Raw genomic sequence first — 23,887 nt, 5'->3', positions numbered from 1 at the left:
CTTGTCTGTAACAGTTTTAATTTCTCCATAAAATCTGAATGAGATCCTTGCTGGTTAGAGTAATCTTGTTTGTAGGTTTTTCCCTTTCATCACTTTAAATATGTCTTGCCAGTCCCTTCTGGCTTGCAGAGTTTCTGCTGAAAGATCAGCTGTTAACCTTATGGGGATTCCCTTGTATGTTATTTGTTGTTTTTCCCTTGCTGCTTTTAATATTTTTTCTTTGTATTTAATTTTTGATATTTGATTAATATGCGTCTTGGAGTGTTTCTCCTTGGAATTATCCTGTATGGGACTCTCTGTGCCTCCTGGACTTGACTGATTATTTCCTTTCCCATATTGGGGAAGTTTTCAACTATAATCTCTGCAAATATTTTCTCAGTCCCTTTCTTTTTCTCTTCATCTTCTAGGGCCCCTATAATTTGAAAGTTGGTACATTTAATGTAGTCCCAGAGGTCTCCAAGACTGTTCTCATTTCTTTTCATTCTTTTTTCTTTATTCTGCTCTGTGGTATTTATTTCCACTATTTTATCTTCCAGGTCACTTACCCATTCTTTTGTCTCATTTATTCTGCTGTTGATTCCTTCTAGAGAACTTTTAATTTCATTCATTGTGTTGTTCATCATTGTTTGTTTGCTCTTTAGTTCTTCTAGGTCCTTGTTAAACGTTTCTTGTATTGTTTCCATTCTGTTTCCAAGATTTTGGATCATCTTTACTATGATTACTCTGAATTCTTTTTCAGGTCGACTGCCTATTTCCTCTTCATTTGTTTGGTCTGGTGGGTTTTTACCTTGCTCCTTCATATGCTGTGTGTTTTTCTGTCTTCTCATTTTGCTTAACTTACTGTGTTTGGGTCTCCTTTTCGCAGGCTGCAGGTTCGTAGTTCCCATTGTTTTCTGTGTCTGCCCCCACTGGGTAAGGTTGGTTCAGTGGGTTGTGTAGGCTTCCTGGTGGAGGGGACTGGTGCCTGTTTTCTGGTGGATCAGGCTGGATCTTGTCTTTCTGGTAGGCAGGACCATGTCCGGTGGTGAGTTTTGGGGTGTCTTTGACCTTATTATGATTTTAGGCAGCCTCTCTGCTAATGGGTGGGGCTGTGTTCCTTTCTTGCTAGTTGTTTGGCATAGGGTGTCCAGCACTGGAGTGTGCTGGTCATTGAGTGGAGCTGAGTCTTGGCATTGAGACAGAGATCTCTGGGAGAGCTTTCGCTGTTTGATATTATGTGGATCTGGGAGGTCTCTGGTGGACCAATGTCCTGAACTTTGCTCTCCCACCTCAGAAGCACAGGCCTGACACCTGGCCGGAGCACCAAGAGCCTGTCAGCCACACAGCTCAGAAGAAAAGGGAGAAAAAAAGAACGAAAGAAAAACTAAATAAAATAAAGTTATTAAAATAAAAAAATTATTAAAAATAAAAAAATTCAAAAGTAGTAAAGGAAAAGAAAGTAAGAAAGAAGAGAGCAGCCAAACCAAAAAACAAATTCACCAATGATAACAAGCGCTAAGAACTATACGGGAAAAAAAAAAAAAAGAATGAAAAGAAAAACAGACAGACAGAAACCTAGGGCAAATGGTAAAAGCAAAGCTATACAGACAAAATCACACTAAGAAGCATGCATATACACACTCAGAAAAAAAGGAAATATATATATATATATATATATATATATATATATATATATATATATATATGTATATATATATAAAAAAGAAAGAGAGCAACCAAATCAATAAACAAATTTACCACTGATAATAAACTCTAAATACTAAACTAAGATAAACATAAGACCAGAAACAAATTAGATGCAGAAAGCAAACCCCAAGTCTACAATTGCTCCCAAAGTCCACTGCCTCAATTTTGGGATGATTCGTTGTCTCTAGAGGTATTCCACAGATGCAGTGTACATCAAGTTGAGTATGGAGATTTAATCCACTGCTCCTGAGGCTGCTGGGAGAGATTTCCCTTTCTCTTCTTTGTTCGCACAGCTCCTGGGTCTCAGCTTTGGATTTGGCCCCACCTCTGCATGTAGTTCGCCTGAGGACATCTGTTCCCTCCCAGACAGGACAGGGTTAAAGTAGCAGCTGATTCAGGGGCTCTGGCTCACTCAGGCCGGGGGGAGGGAGGGGTATGGAATTCGGGGTGAGCCTGTGGCAGCAGAGGCCGGAATGATGTTGCACCATCCTGAGGTGCGCCATGTCTTCTCCCAGGGAAGTTGTCCCTGATCACGGGACCCTGGCAGTGGCGGGCTGCACAGGCTCCTGGGAAGGGAGGTGTGGATAGTTACCTGTGTTTGCACACAGGCTTCTTGGTGGCTGCAGCAGCAGCCTTAGCATCTCATGCCCATCACTGGGGTCCGTGCTGATAGTTGCAGCTCATGCCTGTCTCTGGAGCTCATTTAAGTGGTGCTCTGAATCCCCTCTCCTTGTACACCCCGAAACAATGGTCTCTTGCCTCTTAGGCAGGTCCAGACATTTTCCTGGACTCTCTCCCAGCTAGCTGTGGTGCAGTATCCCCTTCAGCCTGTGTTCACACAGCCAACCCCAGTCCTTTCCCTGGGATCCGACCTCCAAAGCCCGAGCCTCAGCTCCCAGCCCTCACCCATCCCGGCGGGTGAGCAGACAAGCCTCTCGGGCTGGTGAGTACTGGTCGGCACCAATCCTCTGTGCAGGAATCTCTCCACTTTGCCCTCTGCACCCCTGTTGCTGTGCTCTCCTCTGTGACTCTGAAGCTTTCCCCCTGCCACCCGCCCCCCGTCTCCACCAGTGAAGGGTCTTTCTAGTGTGTGGAAACCTTTCCTCCTTCACAGCTCCCTCCCAGAGCTGCAGGTCCTGTCCCTATTCTTTTGTGTCTCTTTTTTCTTTTGCCCTAGCCAGGTACGTGGGTAGTTTCTTGCCTTTGGGGAAGTCTGAGGTGTTCTGCCAGCATTCAGTAGGTGTTGTTCCACATGTAGATGTATTTTTGATGTATTTGTGGGGAGGAAGATGATCTCCACGTCTTACTCCTCTTCCATCTTGAAGGTCTCCCCTGTATACATTTTAATATCACTAGTAAGAGATTCATTCCTCAGTTTTCTTGAAGGATGAATTCATCCCTTTTTTGTGAAAGAATTCCAGATTTCCTAAGAAAAATTCACTGTACCGTGCTTTCATTTTCTTAGTCCCTTACAGGCACCTGTATTATCATCAGTTAACACATTGTATTGTTAATATCTGTTTACTTGTCCATCTCACTCAGAAACTTAACCTTATTCAAGGAAGAAATTATCTTATTCATCTCTGTACATGAGTGTCTGTCACATAGCAAGTTTTCTGCTATATATTGCTTAAAGGAATGAATAATGCTGATATTTTGATTTTGAAACAATTCCTTACCTTAGGACAAAAGAAATATTTATTATAAATTTTTTTTTCATCCAGTCAAACAGGTTTTGACCCACTTTAAAAACTAATAAGGACATTTAATAAAATTAGAATGAAAAAAATATGTTTATGAAATGATACTTGTCATATTTTGTAATGGTCATCTATTGCTGCATAATAAATTACCGGAAAAGTAAGAGGTTTAAAAAATTAATAAACATCTATCACTCCACACAGTTTCTGTGGCTTAGGAATTTGGGAATGGCTTAGGTCAGTGGTTCTGGTTTAGGGTATATCTTGATGTTGCAGTGAAGACCTTGGCTGGGGCTGCAGACATCTGAAATTTTTTTTCTGGGGTTGCAGACCAATTGGCAAGATGTCTCACTTATTCGGCTTTTAAGTTAATGCTGGTGTTTCCTCACATCATGGCAACTGGCATCGCCTAGACTGAGTGATTTGAGAAAGAGCAAGGCAGAAGCCACAACACCCCTTATGACCTACACTTAGAAATCGCACACTGCCATTTCTGCAAAATCCTTTAGGTCATAACAGGTCAACCCTATTCAGTGTTGGATGAGACTCTACAATGATAGGAATGCCCACAGGCAAGAATCACTGGGGGCCACTGTGCTGGCTGGCTACCACGTATTTTACTCTCAGAAAGTTATATTGCCAAGTTATGTATCTTAAGATAAATACTTAGATCTAAGTAAGTACCATTCAGTACTCTAATTGACAAAGAGAGATTGTAATTACAACAGGTGCAAAGAGAAAGATGGTGTGTTGGGATGGCTGGCAACCTGAAGCCATATTTCAGAAGACAAATATTCTCCAATGGATTTGAAATTTTAAAAAGTCTCAAAGCTAAAATTCTTCCAGACATATATATTAATTCTTCAAAGAAGAAATTCAAGTACTGTTTGCTAATTAAAATTTGAATGATCAACTTCTAGAACCAAAAGAGTATAATAACTTCAAGGACATTGTAAAATTATAGCATAAAACCTGTATTAACCACTGGTTGGATGGGATACATCAACTTGTATTAAAATTCTAATTTCTTTTCTCCATTTATTAAGTTTTAACTTGCCTTTTCAATGTTGTTTTTTTTCACAGAAAAGAAACCATTTGCTTCATTAAGAGTTTCAAAATGTAAATGATCCTCTTGTGTTTCTAATGCTATTTTTAACTGATACATTTCAAACATTTACCAGGGATTAATATTATTACCATGATGAGCCTTTTGTACCACATAGTAGTCTTCGAAATATGTATTGTTAATATTTAAATAACAAGGTTGGTGGTACAAGAAAGCATACTAGAAATAGTCTCTCTGAAAGCCAGAGAGAGCACCTGTCCTTGGGCTCTGACACTTGAGAAGAGTAGGTGAATGCTTCCAAGATATTAAAAAATGTTTACAGAGAAATGAAAACCTATTTTCATAAGCAAGTACTATACTGGATTGAGAAGAATGAGTCTCCTCTGGCCAATCTTCACAATTCCCTATTTTCGGAATTTGATCTGGTTGAGCTGTATATAATCTACTTGTGAAGCACTAATAGAATTGGCTTATTTCAAAAGACTTGGGTTCACTCATATCTCTATAACCTACAAGTTAGCATGACTAAGAAATTATATTTTCTTGTCTATAAATTGGGGATGACAGCTTGGTTCCTGGTCTGCAAAATTTGTGACTTTACTTCATCTTTTCAAATAAAACAAATTTTAGGACACAAAAATCAGGTACTAGAAAAGAGATTTCACCTACCCTTCATTTCTTACTAAACATAATGTCAAAATACTATTCGAACAATGCTGTGGTCTATCTGTCAGACTTTGATGAGAGTAGAGTCACTGTAAGTGATGTAAAATAGGGAATTTATTTTGTATTGCTTATGCATTCATGGGAGGTGATTAATCAGTCTAGGTGAGGCTGTTGCAGTTTATCTGGTACAGGGTCAGAAGGCAGCAGAGTGGAAGATAGTGTAGAAGAGAAAAAATATCTTTTTCCTCTCCCTTTCTAAATTCTAGGCTGGGGCCCCTCTAACAAAAGACAAATTAATTAGAGAAAAGCACTCAGATTTATTTAATATAAGCTTTATGGGACATAGGAGCATTTCTTCATAAGGAAGTGAAGCCCTTAAGAGGTAGTTAAACCTGAGCATTTTTATGCTAGGTTTGGTGATAAGTGGAAAGTGGTGAAAAAATGTGACACGACAAAAAGGTATGAGCTAAGTATAGCAAATTGGGGGACACAGTAAGGCCTGTTCATTCAGATTCCTCTGTGCATTTGAGGATAAGGACATTCCTTTCCTCTGGGTGTAGGGAGGGGCTCTCTCACAGGAGGGTTTTATGACCTGCTTTAGGGGAGGGTCAGAAAGTTCTTCTTGCACATGCTATTTCTTCCATTCCTTCAGCTGAAAATATTCAATATGCTAAGGTGCCACATTTTGGGGTAGCATGTCCTGAACCCCATCACTGAAAAATGCAGATGGAAATAGAATAGGGGAGACAAAGGACAACCTGGAACCCTCATTTGACTCTCACCACCTCAAATTACGATGACATGGGTAAGCTGCAGTATAAGCTGGTGCCTTCCACTTGCTGGAGGAGATGCTGAAGGAGGAGGGCCAGTCAGTGGGAACTGGAAGAGATGCAGCCTGCTGCTGTCACACGTCAAGACTAGCCAGCATACCTGCCACAATATGCATGAGAGTTGACAGCACCTGCCCTATACCAACCTTCAGAGAATAAACAATGGCTATTGCTTCTATTTTGCCTTCCAAAGCTTGTGCAAATTTCTCCTGTACCCAACTGTTACCTGGAACATTCATGTAAGGGAATTCTGGGAAATGTAAGTCAAGTTTAGTGACTTGACAGCACACAAAACCACCCCATAGGATGACTATATAATTTATCATCCAAAACAGGACACTTGTGAGTGTGAAATGGACAGCTATGAATATTTACCTCAGAACAATAGGCACAAACCAAGGTGTCTGATCACCTGGATATTATGTCTTCCGAAACCCCAAGTTGGGGTGGAGGGGCAGAGTAATGTTCATTCCTTTTTTTTTTTTTTTTTTTTGCAGTACGCGGGCCTCTCACTGTTGTGGCCTCTCCCACTGCAGAGTACAGGCTCTGGACACACAGGCTCAGCGGCCATGGCTCACGGGCCTAGCCGCTCTGCGGCGTGTGGGATCTTCCCGGACCGGGGCACGAACCCGTGTCCCCTGCATTGGCAGGCCGACTCTCAACCACTGCGCCACCAGGGAAGCCCTCATTCCTTAATAACTGAGCCTAGCGGGTCACAAAGGCTGCTAGAGGCCTCGCCCCCAAGCTTCTGTAGACTCAGCCAGGAAGTCCTTCCAGAAAACGGTGGTGTGCTGTGATAATTTAATGATTCTTGCAGGGTCAGAATTCGTGGTCTTTTGTTGACATTCCTTACAGACTTCTTTGCCTTATTTACAAAGAGACAACTTTCTCTCTAAACAATAAATGCGAGCAAGTAGGATTTCTAAAGAAATGACTACAAACTTAGTTATTAGTGCATGTTAATGATTTTCCTCTAGGTCAGAATGTACGTGAATAAATTGTAGTAATTCATGGCTTTTCTTACCTAAAAACAAGGGTCATAATTTATTAGCATCTTCATTCATAAGAAGGGAAAATCATTATATGTCTGTACCAGGGGGTCTCAAAGCACATTTAGTAATTCTTGCAGGCATTCTGCAAAATATACTTATTTCAAAACAATTTTGAAAGAATTAGATAAGATAATCTATGTAAAACATACCCGCCTGGCACATAGGAGGCACTCATTAAATGCAACTTGAATTTGAGTCTTATTACCAGGAAGTAAGATCAGTAATCTGAGAAGAGAGCCAGCAAGAATATGATGGTAGGAAGCATCAATTTCTTATGAAAGTCTTGCAGACATCTCCTGATGTGCCTTTTAAATAGACTTTCTAATGAGGTGTGCCATTTATCTACTGCTCTTAAAAATTAATTTCCCTGATATTTTTTTCCCCTGGCACTTAGCCCAGTAAAACAGGTGCACTGTTTGTCAGGCTGTGAGTTTAGAGGAGCGAAATGATTCAGGGAAGACCCAAAGTCAATCAGAATATTTAAATTTAACGTTTAATAGTTATATATATATATATATGTATATGTGTCTGTGTGTGTGTGTGTGTGTATATAGAAATGCCTGTGTGACTGCCTATGTGTGAATATGTTATTACATTTTAGGAGACTTGGAAAACTGGGACACTAAATGCAACATTTTAGACTTTATCAGTTCTCATGTGTACTGAGGTTTCAAGAGTAGCTGACATTTTTGTGCTTCTTATTCTGATTCAAGTCTTATCTCAAATCCCATATTCTGTTCAATGTCCCAGGCCTGTTTGGTCTTCTTGGTCACTACATCTATAAGGATGCATTTCATTACCTAATTCCAATCTGCTTATAAACACCTCAAGGAAACAGAAGTTTTTATAGTGCAGTGGTTCCCAGATCCTAATCAGAGTTTGTTGATTCTTCATGAAATGAAGAAAAAGATAAAGAAAAATATATCCACTTTAAAGATGTGTCCTTAATTCTATTGTTCCTACATTTTTGGTCTTAAAATTCTCTTTTAAAATGATGATATTGACAGATATTGTTCCTGTTACAGTTTTTAAATGACATTTTCTTACAAAATAAAAAGTTGGTAATTCGATGTTGGGCTCCAGGTTTTTTCTGGTGGCAGATTTCAAGGTCAAGAAATCCAAGTTTGATACCAATGCTCTATACCACTCATTTGAACCTTAGCAAAGGAGACTTTATATTTATAGATGTATCTAGATGGATACAATTATAAATCATACCGTACGTTAATACCCCACTTTTTGATGGTCCAGCTATTAAACATCTTTTAGTGCTGTGCTTGGATTCACTTCCTTAGAGAAACCTTTCCTGAACTTTCAGTGTAAATCAAGTCACTCAATCCTAATTCCCCATTACATCATTTACTCTTTACGCACAGCACTTATTACAAGTTACATACATTTGATTGTGTGTGGTTACTTATTTAATATCTTTCTTCTCTACTGATCTGTTATGTTTGCAAAGAAAATGACCGTCTATTTTATTTGCTTGATTTTTCTAGTGCTTAGAAGTGTTTAGCACTGTGAGCTCAATAAACATTTGAATGAATGTTGAGATGAAAGAATGAATAAATAAGTAAATAAATAAAGGAAAAGGTAGTAGTGTTTTTTACACTCTGAATGCTAAGTAATGAGCAGTCGTTCTTTATAGTTTATGATGATTTTGATAGTGTTAAGATTCACTTTTTAAACCTCTATGTCTCTGATTGAACCTTAAGTGTCTCAAAGGTAGGATTGTCTCATTTATCTTAATGTTCCTGTTAACCTGCTTATTGCCTGGCACACATTGTTTAGTAAAATTTGTATGAGCTTAGCAGGAGTTATTTGCTAAGCATATATAGCAAGCAAACAAGCAAAACTACACAACAGTAATAATAAAAGAACACATGGACTTCAAGACCCAAGTGAAGTAGTTGAATGCAGGCTCTGGGGGCTAAAGTACTGGGTTGAAGTCCTGACTCCAATTAGTAGCTGTGTAACCTTGGGAACACAACTTCCCTGTGCCTCAGTTTCATTCTCTGTAGGCAATAAAAGTATCTGCTTCATATGGTTCTGTGAGCATTGAATGAGTTAATATATACAAAACATTTGGAATTTTGAATGGCACATAGTAATTGTTAGATAAATTGTAGTTAGTATTATTTTAATTTATTCTTCATGACTTTAAGCTTATTCAATGTTTCAGAAAGATGAATAGGCATATTTCAAAAAGATGAATTGACTACATGATTTCCAATTTTAAATATCATTTGAATATACATAGATTCTACCAATTATACAATAGTAATCCAATGATTAAAGTATTCTATTTTATTTTCACAGTGAGGGAATGTTCTAGCCATTCTGAAATAGCTTATTATTTTTATATGATATAGTAAGAACATAATTCATGGCCCTACATGCTCCATTTTAATGTGGTTTTAAAAACTTTAAAATTATTTATTTGGGGACTTCCCTGGTGGCACAGGGGTTAAGAATCCGCCTGCCAGTTCAGGGCACAAAAGTTCGATCCCTGGTCCAGGAAGATCCCATATGCCGCGGAGCAACTAAGCCCGTGCGTCACAACTACTGAGCCCGCATGCCACAACTACTGAAGCCTGTGCCTGGAGCCCATGCTCTGCAACAAGAGAAACCACTGCAATGAGAAGCCCTCACACCACAATGAAGATTAGCCCCTGCCCTCCACCACTAGAGAAAGCACGTGCGCAGCAACGAAGACCCAACACAGCCAAAAATAAATAAATAAATAAATTTATTATTTTTTAATTATTTTTTTGGCTAACACTGAGCAATAGAATAGCTAAAGAGAATATAAAATATAGTCAAGAGTTTCCAAAACCAAACCTTGACTTGATGAAATACATGTTTATTCAGTACATAGTCAGGATATGCTAACTGCTGTATGAATCCCAAATCTAATATCTTTCTTTTTCACTGGTCTGCTAAATTTATAACATAATGATCCAAGTAAGTCATCTAACTGGAGTATTGTGATATTTTGACTGTTCTTGTGCTACCAGGAAATTAATCCTATTAGCTTGGAAACAAATCTATAGAAATCTATAAATCTACAGAAAACTTGCTTTCTCATTCCTTGTTAATACATGTAACATTGGGATTATATTTATACTTAAGATATACATTTTTAAGAGGAGGAAGGAAAGTTAATTTTTCAATTAATATAATAACATCCACACCATGATTATTAATAAAATTAGTGTAAGACTCTTCCATTTTTATATAGATGCTTGACATGAATAAAAGAAGCCAAAAGTTGTTTGTGGTTTTTGTTTCAGAATGTAAAATGCCCTTTATTTGACATGGGTCTAGCTCCAGCTAGCTGGAAATATTCCAGGCTTAAACACCTGCAACACAATTTTGCCAGCAAAAAATTGGTTGATTGGGGTCATATTCAGAAAGAGAGGTGAAATGTACATTTATTTGCATTAATGCTTCTTATTGCCTCAAAAAGTATCAGTTGAGGAACAGCAAAGGACAACTTAGAAACATATTTTGAAACTGTTAAATATTGAAATAGTCACACAATTAAAACTAAGGATGCTTGTGTTTAATTTCATTAGGGTTCCACACAAGTGCACATTTCTAAAATACTGAAGTCAGTTAATAGTAAAGATGAGTATGGGAAAATTTCAATTGAGAAAATGTTAAAAATCAGAAGGAAAATGCTCATGCCTCAGATGTTGAATGGCAAGGATTGGAGCTACACTATGACTATTCAAATGTAGATCAGAAAACTGACAGTCATTTCCTTGTGCAGTCAATAAAACAATTAGCTCACCAAAACTGCTTTTAAATCAGGATCCTAGTTTTTCTTTGCTTTAAATTCATCTAAATATCTAACATCTGCAATATTTTTTTTCAAAATTGTAATTCAAATGGGTTTTAACTTTTAGAATCTGATGCATTTCAAGAGCTTTGTGTTCACCCTTCATTTTATTTTATTTTTTGCATGATTCTCACTAAAGGATGGAGAAGCCTGATCATTGCAATCTAATATGGGCAGTATCCGGAGATCAGAGGTAGGAGAGAGAGGGGAAGAAGATGATAAGAGAGATGGAGAGAGAAAGGGAGAGAAAGAGAAAATGACAATGTTTTGGGAATCTATGTTTATCTGGGATGTTAAAAGATAAACTAAGGCATATCCAAAATTTTAAGAATATAAACAAAAATTGATTTGTATCGGGCATCACCAAACCCAAACTGCTTAGGAGCACTCTGCTGACAGGAGTTCAGGAAAAACTTTTACAGAGAAGAGGCGGAAGCAAAGCAAGGAAATCATTTGATTGGCTACAGCTTAAGTGTTTGCCTTATTTGGGAAAGGCTAGCTGGCTCATTGTGACTTGTTGTCCATAGGTTTGATTTCTTAACCTTGAGACACTTAAAGGCTTAGGTTTTGTTTGCTGTCAAAGGCTGCTAAGATATTAGAGCCACCTCAGTCTAATGGCCTCCTTGTTTAATTAATTTAACAGAGAAGTACAAGTTATTGCTTCAGGAAGATCTTGTTTTATAAAAGGGCTTATCACTCTTAAAGAAATATGTGGGGGCTTCCCTGGTGGCGCAGTGGTTGAGAGTCCGCCTGCCGATTCAGGGGACACGGGTTTGTGCCCTGGTTCGGGAAGATCTCACATGCCGCGGAGTGACTGGGCCCATGAGCCATGGCTGCTGAGCCTGCGCGTCCGGAGCCTGTGCTCCACAGTGGGAGAGGCCACAACAGTGAGAGGCCCGCGTACCGAAAAAAAAAAAAAAAAAGAAATATGTGTGTCTGAGAGGAAAGGGCCTCATGAAGGTATGCTTTCAATGTGGCTCCTTCCTGTATCTTCACAATCTCCCCTCTATTCCCTCCTTCCTTTCTACATGTTTATGTGTTTTATAACTTGGAAAACCCGGCAAATTTCCCTCACCTCCTTATATCTCTATTTAGCTACAAACCTTTTTGTTTCTATCCCTCTAGCCAAGCCCCTCAAAGAGACAATCTGACACTATTCTATCACTCTGCTGAAGTGTCTCAAATACACACTTGAATTCTTAATGAAAAAATTTGAAAAAATGAACAAAAGAACAAATTGCATACTTAACATCTTCATCTTGGTTAAACTTTTCAGCACTAGAACTGTTGACTGGCACTTGCTTATTAAAACCTTGTCCTCTTTGGCTTCCCTGGTGGTGTAGTGGTTGAGAGTCCACCCGCTTGTCCCCGCCTGCAGGGGTCATGGGTTCGTGCCCTGGTCCGGGAAGATCCCACATGCCGCAGAGCGGCTGGGCCCATGAGCCAGGGCTGCTGAGCCTGCGTGTCCGGAGCCTGTGCTCAGCAACGGGGGAGGCCACAACAGTGAGAGGCCCGTGTACCGAAAAAAAAAAAAAAAAAAAACCTGTCCTCTTATGACTTTTATAACTCTTCTTTGACACCATGAGCTTCTTGCCCCAGTTAGACAATATCACCTTGTTCCATTGCTTTAGCTGTGATGACTTTGTGTTGCCCATACAAGTGATGAGTAAGCTGCCATCATACTTAGCCTGCTTATCTTTAATATATGTCTCTCAATCTAATAACAGGATCAACCCTTTTCTAAAATGGCCAGATAGTTAGATTTGGAGGCCAAAAACAGTGACACAGTTTGAAACAATTAAAGCATGCAAGATAAGTTTTAGGAAAATGCATTTTTCCCACCATGGGAGTCAGTAAGCTATTTTATTTTGAAAAAAAATCAGCTCATCGGCATTTTTATTTTCCCCTTAATTGACCTACTTGCCCAGAAGTTTGTTTATAACTGACTTTCACACATAATGACTTCCCAGTCCATATCTTTAACCCTAATCTCTCTCCATTTTTCTAATTGCGTTAAGACATTCAGTTGGAACTTCAAACTCAAAATTCCTAACTGAGCTGGTTATATTGGGTTGACCAAAAAGTTCGTTCGGGTTTTTCCATAGAATGTTACGAACAACCCAAACGAACTTTTTGGCCAACCCAGTATTTCTTTCCAGGTCAGCCTCTTAGATTACAAATCCAGTTTCCAGTTTCTTAAGTCAGAAAAGTGGGACTCCTCACATACTTTCCTCTTTCCCCACTACCCATGAACGTTCAGTGATCAAAAAGAACTCATTCAACTTTCCAAACATCTGTTGATTCTGTTCTATACTCTGTACTTTGTCTCTAGAACTCTTGCCTTGGTTTCCCCAAAATTGTTACACTAGCCATATATTTACTCTTTGCCTCTAATCTTGCCTCTGCCTCCTTTCTCATTCTGTAGCCAGATTACTGTAAATGGCAAATCTCATTTTATTATTCCCCTATTTAAAATTTTAGATGTCTTCCTTTAAATACAAATATGTATATGAAATATCTATATGAAATAATGAAAGTATAAGCCAAAATTAACAAAATTAGGTAGCTGTCAAAAGAAGAGGACAGTATAGCAAGGGATTAGGATGGCAACAAAACTTTTCTTAATATGTGCTCTTAAAAGGTTTTGACTTAGAGAACTTGCAAATGTCATTTTATAATTATAAAAATTTTAAATAATTAAAATTAATCACTAAAATTTGAAAACGCTCTGAAGCAAATGAACCTAAATCTATATCAAGTTGTTTGCATAACCAGAGAAAATAATTACTTTAAATAACTTTAAAACATACAATTCTGACTCTCTGTCCTTAGTATGATATAGTTCAACGAGGAAGAGAAATGAAAAGAGATCTAAGACTCCATTCACTGCTTTTATTGTTATTAGTAGTACTGCTGTCATTTTATTTGAAATTGTTATTGGTATACTGTAGAAAAAAATGAAGTAATTAATTAAGTTGATATCATTAAGAAATCAGATTTTCAACAGAAGAGAAGAAATGTGAGTTTAATAGCAAAAATGGTGTGTGAAAGTTCCAGATTTTATTTGGAAATATCAATGTAAACACATGACTGAAATTTCATATTTCTTGGCCAAATCCAACTCAATGAGCACCCCTGCTGACCAAATTTTAGTCTCAAAATACCATTTCCCAATAAAAGAAACTGTTATTCCTTCAAGAAGTGGCTGATTCCATACTTGGCAAAAGAAAGACACAAAACTTACTTTGGACATTTTTTTGTGCCTCAAACAAACTATCAAACAAATTAGGGAACAGACATGCATGTTGAAGTATTTATGGATCTGGGATTAAGAATTTAAGTATCTAGGATTTGCTTTAAAATATTTACTAAACTAGAAAAAAAAAGATAAATGTGGGAGAGAAGAAATATAAATAAAACTGGTAAAATGATAACTATTGAAGCTAGGTGTGGTGGATTTGTATTGTGTTATTTTGGCTAGGATAAAACCATGTTTTCTAGAATTCCCTCCCCTGCATAGTTGTGGGTTTGTGTGAGCCAGAAGGATCATTGTATGAGAGATTTGAGAGGCAGAGGCAAGCAGGACCAGGGAGGTCATTGCAGGGCACCACGTGCAGTTGCACACGCCTGTTGTCACTGATCCCTTGACTCACCTTGTTGGCATGGGACAGCAGCTGCTCCTGCAGCGACCCCAGCACCTCCCAGAGCTACCTTTGGCTTCTTCACTCCTGGCCTAGGTACATATTTAGCTCCATGAGAACGGTGACAGCTTCTCCTCTTTGAAGAGGGAAATTTGGAGGTCTTAAGACTGATGCAGTTTCCAGTGTGTTCTCTCAACCCTCACAGGCTCCAGATTCCACGGCTTCCTTTACTTTTCGCCCATTTTTTCTTCCTGAGTGCCTCTTATTTTGTCTTCAGGCCCCAACATCACAAACATAAGTAAAAATCTTTCATAGTGTGATGAATATTAGAAGTACCATGGGAATTTTATGAATCTGGCTTTTTATTTTGCCATATTCTGAAGAGTGTTCACTGAGGGTAAGGATAAAAGGTTACAGGGAATTTCAACCTCTGTATATGGTCTATGTTAAAAATCTAGTGGAAGGAAAATCTATGCAGAGACACTTGATTTTGAAGTTAAATCATTTATGTAATTCAGGGTAGGTGATTACATACAACTTTCTAAAAAGTTTTTATACTTTTAAAATATAACATCTGTTATTGAGTATGGCAATATCCTGGTACTCACTCATTTGTAAAAGAAGGCATTTAAAAATAGCAAAATGAGGGCTTCCCTGGTGGCGCAGTGGTTGGGAGTCCGCCTGCAGATGCAGGGGACACGAGTTCGTGCCCCGGTCCGGGAAGATCCCACATGCTGCAGAGCGGCTGGGCCCGTGAGCCATGGCCGCTGAGCCTGCACGTCCGGAGCCTGTGCTCCGCAACGGGAGAGGCCACAACAGTGAGAGGCCCGCGTACCACAAAAACAAAACAAAACACACAAAAAAACTAATGCAAAAATCTGGGACGAACAAAATTTTTAATAAAGACAGAAGCATTGTTACTGATTTTTCCTTTTGTCTCTGGCTTCAAAATGGCGTGGTTCAGTACTAGGTAGGAGAGCTGCACTTGACTCAAGTTCTTTCATTTTTAGCCTTTGCCTTCCTCAGTGAGTCAGTCCTCATGGTTTAAGATGCTATAGCAGTTCCAGGCTTTATATTCTCAGCAAAGTCCTTGTTCCCCACTTTAACGGCAAGAAAAGCCCTCTCAGAATTTCTCATCCAACATCTTACTACAGAACCAATTGTGAATTCATGGTTTTGTTTGTTTGTTTGTTTTTTGATTGCAGTATTGCATAGTAGTTGAGTCATACTCTGGATGGTGCAAAATCTGGCTCCGTTACTTACTAGCTATGCAGCCTTAGGTATTTTATTTAAATTCCCTCTGTCTCAGTTTTCTTATATTTAAAATAGAGATGTCAACCTCACTGGGTTTTTGAAAGGAAAAAGTGAGTTCGTATGCATAAAATTCTTAGAATGGTACCTGGCAGGTAATATACACCCTAAAAGTGTTAGCTACTACCATTTTTATGATGATCCTCATTTTAATGTATGTAATTTAACTCATGGAAACATGAAAGGTAGAAAAGTATGATTAAAAAAGAAAACATCTATAAAAGGTTTAGTTGCTTTGTATAATATTATCCCCACTGTTATAATTTGGATGTGATGTCTGAGAGAAGGAATAAGAATTAACTTGAGGACTACTATCTTTTTAAAGATATATCTATATCCATATCTCTATATGTTTTTAAAGTTGTTTTCCATGTGACTGAAAATCAAAAGCTGGTCTCAAGATAGCAAAATATTTTTTCATGAAAATAACCTGGTTTGACTATTTTAGAACCAGGCAATATACATGTCTGCAAAGTGTATATATAATGCATTTAAGCATAAGGATAATTAAACTGATATCTATTTTGTTGGATTTTATTAAGTTCCTCAGTGAACACTTAGAAAGAAGAGGGATGGGGAAATGGTCTCAATCTATTCAGATCATAAAAATCCCATTTGCAATATTCTTCCATTAGATATAAAATATACTAGTGCTAAAAATGCCTGTAATGGTACCAGTACAGTCCAATTCCTTACATATAATTCTTTTTTTTTTTTTTTTTTTTTTTTTTTTTTTTGCGGTACGCGGGCCTCTCACTGTTGTGGCCTCTCCCGTTGCAGAGCACAGGCTCCAGACGCACAGGCTCAGCGGCCACGGCTCACGGGCCTAGCCGCTCCGTGGCATGTGGGATCTTCCTGGACCGGGGCACGAACCTGTGTCCCCTGCATCTGCAGGCGAACTCTCAACCACTGCGCCACCAGGGAAGCCCTAATTCTTTTAAAAGTCTCAAAGGCAATTATAAAATTCCACTTCATTTCCTTTCTCTAAGGTTTAATCTCACCTTTCAGACTACCATATCTTGCTCACATGACACTCTCCAGAATACAGTGAAATAAGGTCCAAAGAGTAAAGTTATGTTGTCACTGAATCATGGAGGTAGGTTTCCCTGAGACCAGTTGTAACTTGGCATCCTTGTGATGGGTTGTGAATCCTCTGAAATTAAAAATTTCCCCAGAAATCTTATCTCTAATATTATTCGTCCCTTTCTATGGCATCTTACCCATCAACATAAAAATGGAACATTCTTCCCACTTGAACAACATAAGCAATGGAAACCCCACTATGATTCTAGTCCTTCAACTATCGCCCAATCGCTGTCATTTACTTTACAGTAAAATATACTTACTACCTCTAAATTCTTCCCATTTAGTCTTGAATGTATTTCACTGAAATTGCCCTTTGAAGGTCACCAGTGACATCCTCATCATTAAATCTAAAGCTCTATTCTGTCTTCATCTTTCTTGACCTATCAGCAACATTTGCCAACTGCTCACTTTATCCTCACAGAAACAATTTCTTGACTTGATATCTAGTACATTATACTCTTTTTCTTCTGCCTCTCAATTAATCTCCCTCTGTGTCTCTTTGTCTCTGTCTGTCTCTCTTCTCTCCTCAGAATCCATTGCTGGTTCTTCCTTATCTCTCTGACTTATCTCACTGTCTTGTAAATGTTGGAGTGTTCCTAGGTCCACTCCCTTAGTGATCACATTCAGTGTCATAGCTTTGAATGCTTTCTATTCTTTATTGAATTTTCAAGTTTCCGTCTTCAGCTAGAACTTCATTTTTGTAGAACATATTGAGCTATACAAATGTCTACATCTCCACATAGAGGTCTAATAGACAACTCAAGTTTAACAAGTTTAAAACTCAGCTAGTTAAATATTCTGCACAACAAACCCTGTTTCTCTCCAGTCCTCCCCATTTCAGTAAATGGTATTTTCATCCTTCCAGTTTCTCAAACCAAAAACCTTGAAGTTATTCCATACCCCTCTCTTTCTCTCACATCCAACAGCCATACTGTCAGTCTATACATTAATTCTATCTTTTAGATACACTCAGAATCTCATCACACCTCACCACACAAACTGGTACCACCCATATAGAAATCACCATCTTCTTTCCCTTGGATTATGGATTATTTCATTTGGCTTCTTACTGATCTCCCTGTTTCCAACCAGGCATTCTTTCAGTCCTCAACATGGCAAATGAAGTTACATAAATCATATCACTTTTTCCTCTGCTCAGACCTTCCAATGACTTCCTATCTCAAGTAAAACCTAATTTGGGCATACTTAACCCTTAGAAAGTATAATATGTTGATATAATTCTAGTCCCTTAAGATGTCATAGGGAGAAGAATCCCTGAAAAGCTTAGTTTTTTAAATTAAGGAAAACATAAATCTAAAAATTTAATTACAGATTGATGAAAAATCAGGTGCAACTTAGACCATATTTCTAGATATATCACCTCTTCAATCAGATCTTAAAGGCTACCCTTAACCCTTCAGAGCAACTTTCATGTAACTAGAATGAGAATAACAACATGTTGGAAATCCCTAATATGTCTGTTTTCTTGCTTGCATTTTTATTATTTAATCTTTTATTTCACAAACAGTTTATATCTCCTAGGGTATAAGAAAGAGAAGATTTACAGACTTCAGTTTTTCCTAATTCTATCCATTGAAGTTACTAGAAGTAACTCAAATGTGTTAAAAGAATAAATCAGGAAAAGCAGCTTTTCTTAGTTTCTTTGGGAATAATTACAAAACTTTTCTTTGTTTTTAATTACTTTTAGCAAGCTCTATTTCCAAGATTGGCTCAGATCCTCTAAAACTTGTACATGATGCTGTGGAGGAAACCACGGACTGGGTCTATGGCTTCTTTTCTTTGTTGTCTGACATCATCTCGTCTGAGGGTGATGAAGAAGATAATGATGATGGAGACAAGGACACTGATAAAGGTACAAAGAGCATAGAGATATATCTAACTGCTAGGACGGATGATTGATACGCATTACAATAGTTTGCTTAAGTTTAAGCACAAATGAGCACTTGGGTCAGGCTAAACCAAAATGAATACACTTCAGAGTGCAAATAGCCTATCAACAGGCTGCCAAACTCAGTAAATTGGTCTCTATATGGCTTTCATCTTATAGCTTATCTGCCATTATGGCAAAGATGTCAAAATTAAATGCTACATTAGAGTAGCATTATAGTAGAGAGGGACTTACTATACAGTCCTACAGAACCACAATAGAAACTCACATTTATATGCTTCTTCAGGAACAAAAAATGGCTGTTCTTTCCCAAGTTTGAAAACTAAATATACGTATAAATATGTTATACATATAATTCATATTTACAGTCAAATAGAGAAAGCAGTCCTACTAAAATCACAATGAAAGTTAATTAATTGAATCAAATGGAGGTGTAGAACGGAGACATATTCTAAATGTCACAACAATTATGCAACTAAACTATTTACTCTCTAGAATGTATTGATGATCAAAAGGAAATAACAACTTAAACCACATGTAAACTGCTATTGAGTGGATGTGAAAAGAACAAAGCATTGTAATTCTGCTTTTTAGATGGCATTTTTAAGATCAGCCTTACTCATCAGAAATTACATATTCAGCCTTGACTACCAGGAAAGCTCTTATTATTTTAGTCCTTTCTATGACTTTGTCTGAATTTGTGTTTCTTGGCTCCTGTGAGAGGTCGAGATGAACAATAGAGGACTGAAATGAACATGATATACAAACTATAATGTATAATTTGGATCACTGCCACAATTTTATTGAACTCATAAAACTGAAACTATCTCAAATAAATGTACATAGGCAAAGTGTATATTTAAAAATTGGAATTTAGAAGTCAAAGTAATATATGAACTACTATTATCAAAACTAATAGATGGTTTTTTTAAAAATGAATGAAAGAAAATGGGAAAATAGAGAGGCAATATTATGCTCTGCTGAAAGTTTTTCTAATTTACTGTTTTTGCCTTGGTTTAGGAGAAATAGAGGAGCCTCCCTTGAAAAAAAAAGGTTAGTTGTGTTGACCTTTGAAAAAAAAGTATTTTTCTTTTATGGTAATGTTGATTTTCACCATAACTTAAATAGATTTTACTTTGTTACAGACAATTTATTTTTAATGTAGAGTTTTTGTTTAATGGTTAGATTAAGATTTATAGTTAGGAAAAGAAATACTCGATTCTTTCCAATGAAGCTAATCCCATCATTTTTAAGTTGATTATTTAATTAATGCCTTCTTCAGTAGATGTGCAAATCAATCTACACACTGATCAATGTGAATTTGAATTGCAAGAATGAGGAGTAAATTCTATAGTTTTCTAAATGACCCAGAAGATGAGGATGCCCATGATCTTTATTATTCTCACTGTGGCCAGATATATCGATTTTAAATTTTTATTCTTTTTCTTATGTTATTGTCAGTATTATTTTTCTATTTTAGGTGATATCTATTGGAGAGGGTAGCTGAGATAGTGTGGAGGATAATAATCTTGAAGGCACAGGCATATGCAGTCAGTATGTATTATGTGTCATCCCAAAGCAGCAGAGTCATCTGGGTGTGCTTGGCTGTGGTTTACAGGGATTCCTTGAAGGAATAAACAACGTCATCAGTCACTGAATGGAATGATCTTAAATCCAAAAGATGGGAGCAATACGACTGGGAAAAGGGGGTTATAACTGTAGGGCAAAAGCCTCAGAGATTTTTACAGGAAGGGGTAGGAATTATGTCTAGAAGGAATAATAGGGAGCAAAGGATACCATCCTGAGATATATTTGGTATGAGATAGAAACATAAAAGCCAGACTTAATACAGTTAGTTATTGATGCACACGTTGGGCAATAGCTCTTGGGAGTATTTATTACAGAGGAGAACTTGCTGGCCTCTGTTGCTATCTCCCTAGACCTATTGTGAATGCACACAGTAGGATACAAATTTGGAGCTTCGGCCTTGCCTGATAGATGATGATAACCTCACTGTTATCGATAAAATCTACTTAGTGTATGTTAATTTGGAAAATTTGAATCTGTAACTTACCCAGTAAAAGGTAAAGTAGTGAAACTCAAGTGTGGGACTGCCATTCAGAAATGAAAATGTTTATGAAGCTATTGAGAGCAGAAAGGATGGGTTGCCCTACTCACAAATCCATGATGGGAACCCAGGAACTCAAGACATTCTTAAGTCATCAAATCCAGGTATAGAGAATCTAAATTAGTTTATAAACTTCTTGAGGTAAAAAGCAGAGTCTTTTTATAGCTGTTCTCCAATGGATACTGCCCAGAACATAGTCAAAGTTTAAGCTAATGAGTTACCAGTCATGGTCTGGAAATTACAGCTTGTATATATATATATTCCATTTGGATATGGAAGAGTGAAAAACAAATATTTTCTTATTTATAAATTAAATTCTACAAGAATATCATATAAGATCATATTCTCCATAATTCAATATCTAGTATTTAATATAGAATCTGTTCATTGCTTTTTATTTGAATTTCCTGGTGGGATTATTTTAAAATTAAGTTTTATGAAATGATTAGCATAAGTTGCAAATGCATGCAAAACTGTTTAATTATTGTTTTTAAATTATTGTATTGCTTTATGAAATCAACAGAAAAACTATTAAATAGTTGTTTAAGATACTTTTAAAAAATGTCAGTAATGATTATTAGTTAAAGCAGTCTAAGGGATATATATATTTAAAACCATGTACACTAATGTCTTAAAGGAGAATTGACTAAAATCACCTGAATATATTTTCTTAATATTATTATTTACAGAGTTACATGAGAAAATGGACATTTAAAGCATCATCTTATACATCCTACCTTGGGTACAGAGGCTATAATAAACATTAGTTACAAAAGAAATATATTTAATTACAATTATTTTTTATTTAAAACCTTTTCTTTTGTAGAGTCATAGAAACAATGAATTTTAAATCAGTATGTGATATTTTACAAAGCATTTTTAATACATATTCTGCTTTTAAAAGTACATTTTTAATGTTATTATTAGGGAAGAGATTCCATGAGCTTATCTCTGTCTTATGATGAATTATTTTATAAATTCTATATTTTAAAATTGTGGTTTAAGAAGTTTTTTAGGTTATTTTTGATAATCTAGAATTATATCCTCTTAAAATATTTGATTTTCACCTGTCTAAATGAGTCTTTATTAGTCTCTTCATTAGTACTCTTTCCCATTCAGACACATTCAATGATAGTTAACCATTTTATATTACCTAATTATCAGGCTGTGACATTGTTTATTTGACTGTCCTGTATCTATATGAAGCATTTTATTTAAATGTGCTTAAAATGTTGGTTTCATTTGTCCAGTTATTGCTATTTTTACCAAAATAAAAATTCAGCTACCTTGTTATTTATGGGTGGAGTTTGCAGTTTTAATTTGATATGGAATAACAGTACAGTCAAATAATCTCAGGGTTGCCTGGTTGATTATTAAACAGATTATTAATATGGATGAAATTTTTGAATCTGCTCTTCTGTGGCTTATGTTGTTATATATAAATATAGCTTTAGGGTATTAAGTGTAGTACCTAGTGTCTTTACATTCTTCATGCATATTTACTTACCAACTTGTCAAAATTTTTAAATATTAAATTCTATTTCAACTACTCCATGATGCAGGCTGAAGGCACTGAATCATTGTAAAATATTACATTTTTATTGTATAATTATTTAAAACATAACTATGAAAACCAATACCATTGTAAATTATAGATTCTGGAACAATTCTTTGCTATGTAGGGTGGGTGTGCTTTGTTTACCTAGAATCAGCCTGTTGAGTAGCTTTCTTCACACCAGGTTATCTATCATGGACATGTTAACACCACACTTTCCAAGGGATAAACGAGTGAGGATAGCATCAAAGGAATCAAATTACATTTGTATGCTTTCCTAAAATTGATCTGCCTGAGAACATATCCAAGGTTATCATAGTAATTCTTCTATGTTATGAGATAAAGAAGTGTCTTTCACACATCTTCAAATTGCTAGAATGCCAACCAAAGAGACCAATAAGCCTTCCTGTCCTATCTTGCATATATCTGCTAAAGGAGAGGCATGGTGCTGATACTCAGGTGTTCTGTGTCATGATGGGATGTTCTGAAGTCAGAGATAAGGTAGAGTGGGGAGATGGGAACAATGGCAAGTTTCATTTAATGATTTTGCCTTTTATTTAGCTGAATAATGTGAAAGAGTGCATTGCTCTTGAGGGAGACTCCCTTGAGAGCAAAACAGAAAGAACATCCATAGGAAATACTGAAAACTAAAAATGGATTTTAAAAATTTAAATGTAAGCAGTTCTTTTCAGTTATCCTCAATATTTGTTCCTAGGAAGTGTGACTGGTTTGAAACTACTTTGAAACAATCAAAGCAGTGTAGGTTAGTGACACTAATTCTTTTAAATATAACTGGGATATTTCTAAGACAACCAGACTGTTAAAGATGCATTGAATAAACCCATGGATATCACATTTCTGTGATTCATTTCAGACTAATTCTGTATTGTTCAAAAAGAAATTTAAAACTTACCTTATGTAATTAATTATATTATGAAATACATAATCTAACTGATATCAAACCTTATCATACATCATTTAATATAAAATGTTTAATATTTTGTACCTCCTATTGACAAAAAATTAAATTATATACTATTTGCAGAACTAGTTCACTATGTGTATGTATATATATATAGAGAGAGATGTGTTTATGTATATATATACATAATATATTATGTACCATTTATTCATTATATGTTTTTTTATTATATGTATTTTCTACCTCCTACTAACAAAAAACAACCCACTATATGCTAGCTGGCTGCTCAATAAACATATATATGTAAATGTAAAGATTTAATATATATTCTACTTTGCCTATAAATTATAAATTTTTATCATGATATCTAACAAAATTATTAGAGTTATTTCTTTTATATTTGCAACTTTAAAAATTATTCCCAAAAGTAAAACCTCAAAATTTGGTATCCCCCTAACATGTATATTTCAGGAATATCAAACTTTTAAAAA

At 36.6% G+C, this 23,887-nt stretch overlaps 1 protein-coding gene across 1 annotated transcript in view; it reads left to right on the top strand.

The window, feature by feature from the left end:
* Positions 1–23,887, top strand: part of TRDN (triadin) — a gene marked incomplete at both ends in the record, with an annotated part of 302,114 nt that overhangs the window by 4,494 nt on the left and 273,733 nt on the right. Inside the window, 2 exon segments of the mRNA XM_081251093.1 lie at positions 18,591–18,755; positions 19,812–19,844. Coding sequence (XP_081107219.1) covers positions 18,591–18,755; positions 19,812–19,844 — 198 coding nt within the window.

The sequence above is a fragment of the Mesoplodon bidens genome (genome assembly GCF_964165515.1).
Source record: "Mesoplodon bidens genome assembly, chromosome: 12".
In the NCBI taxonomy this organism is placed as follows: domain Eukaryota; kingdom Metazoa; phylum Chordata; class Mammalia; order Artiodactyla; family Ziphiidae; genus Mesoplodon; species Mesoplodon bidens.
Note: the sequence above shows the minus strand (reverse complement) of the source record. Positions and strands in the feature narration are given on the sequence as shown.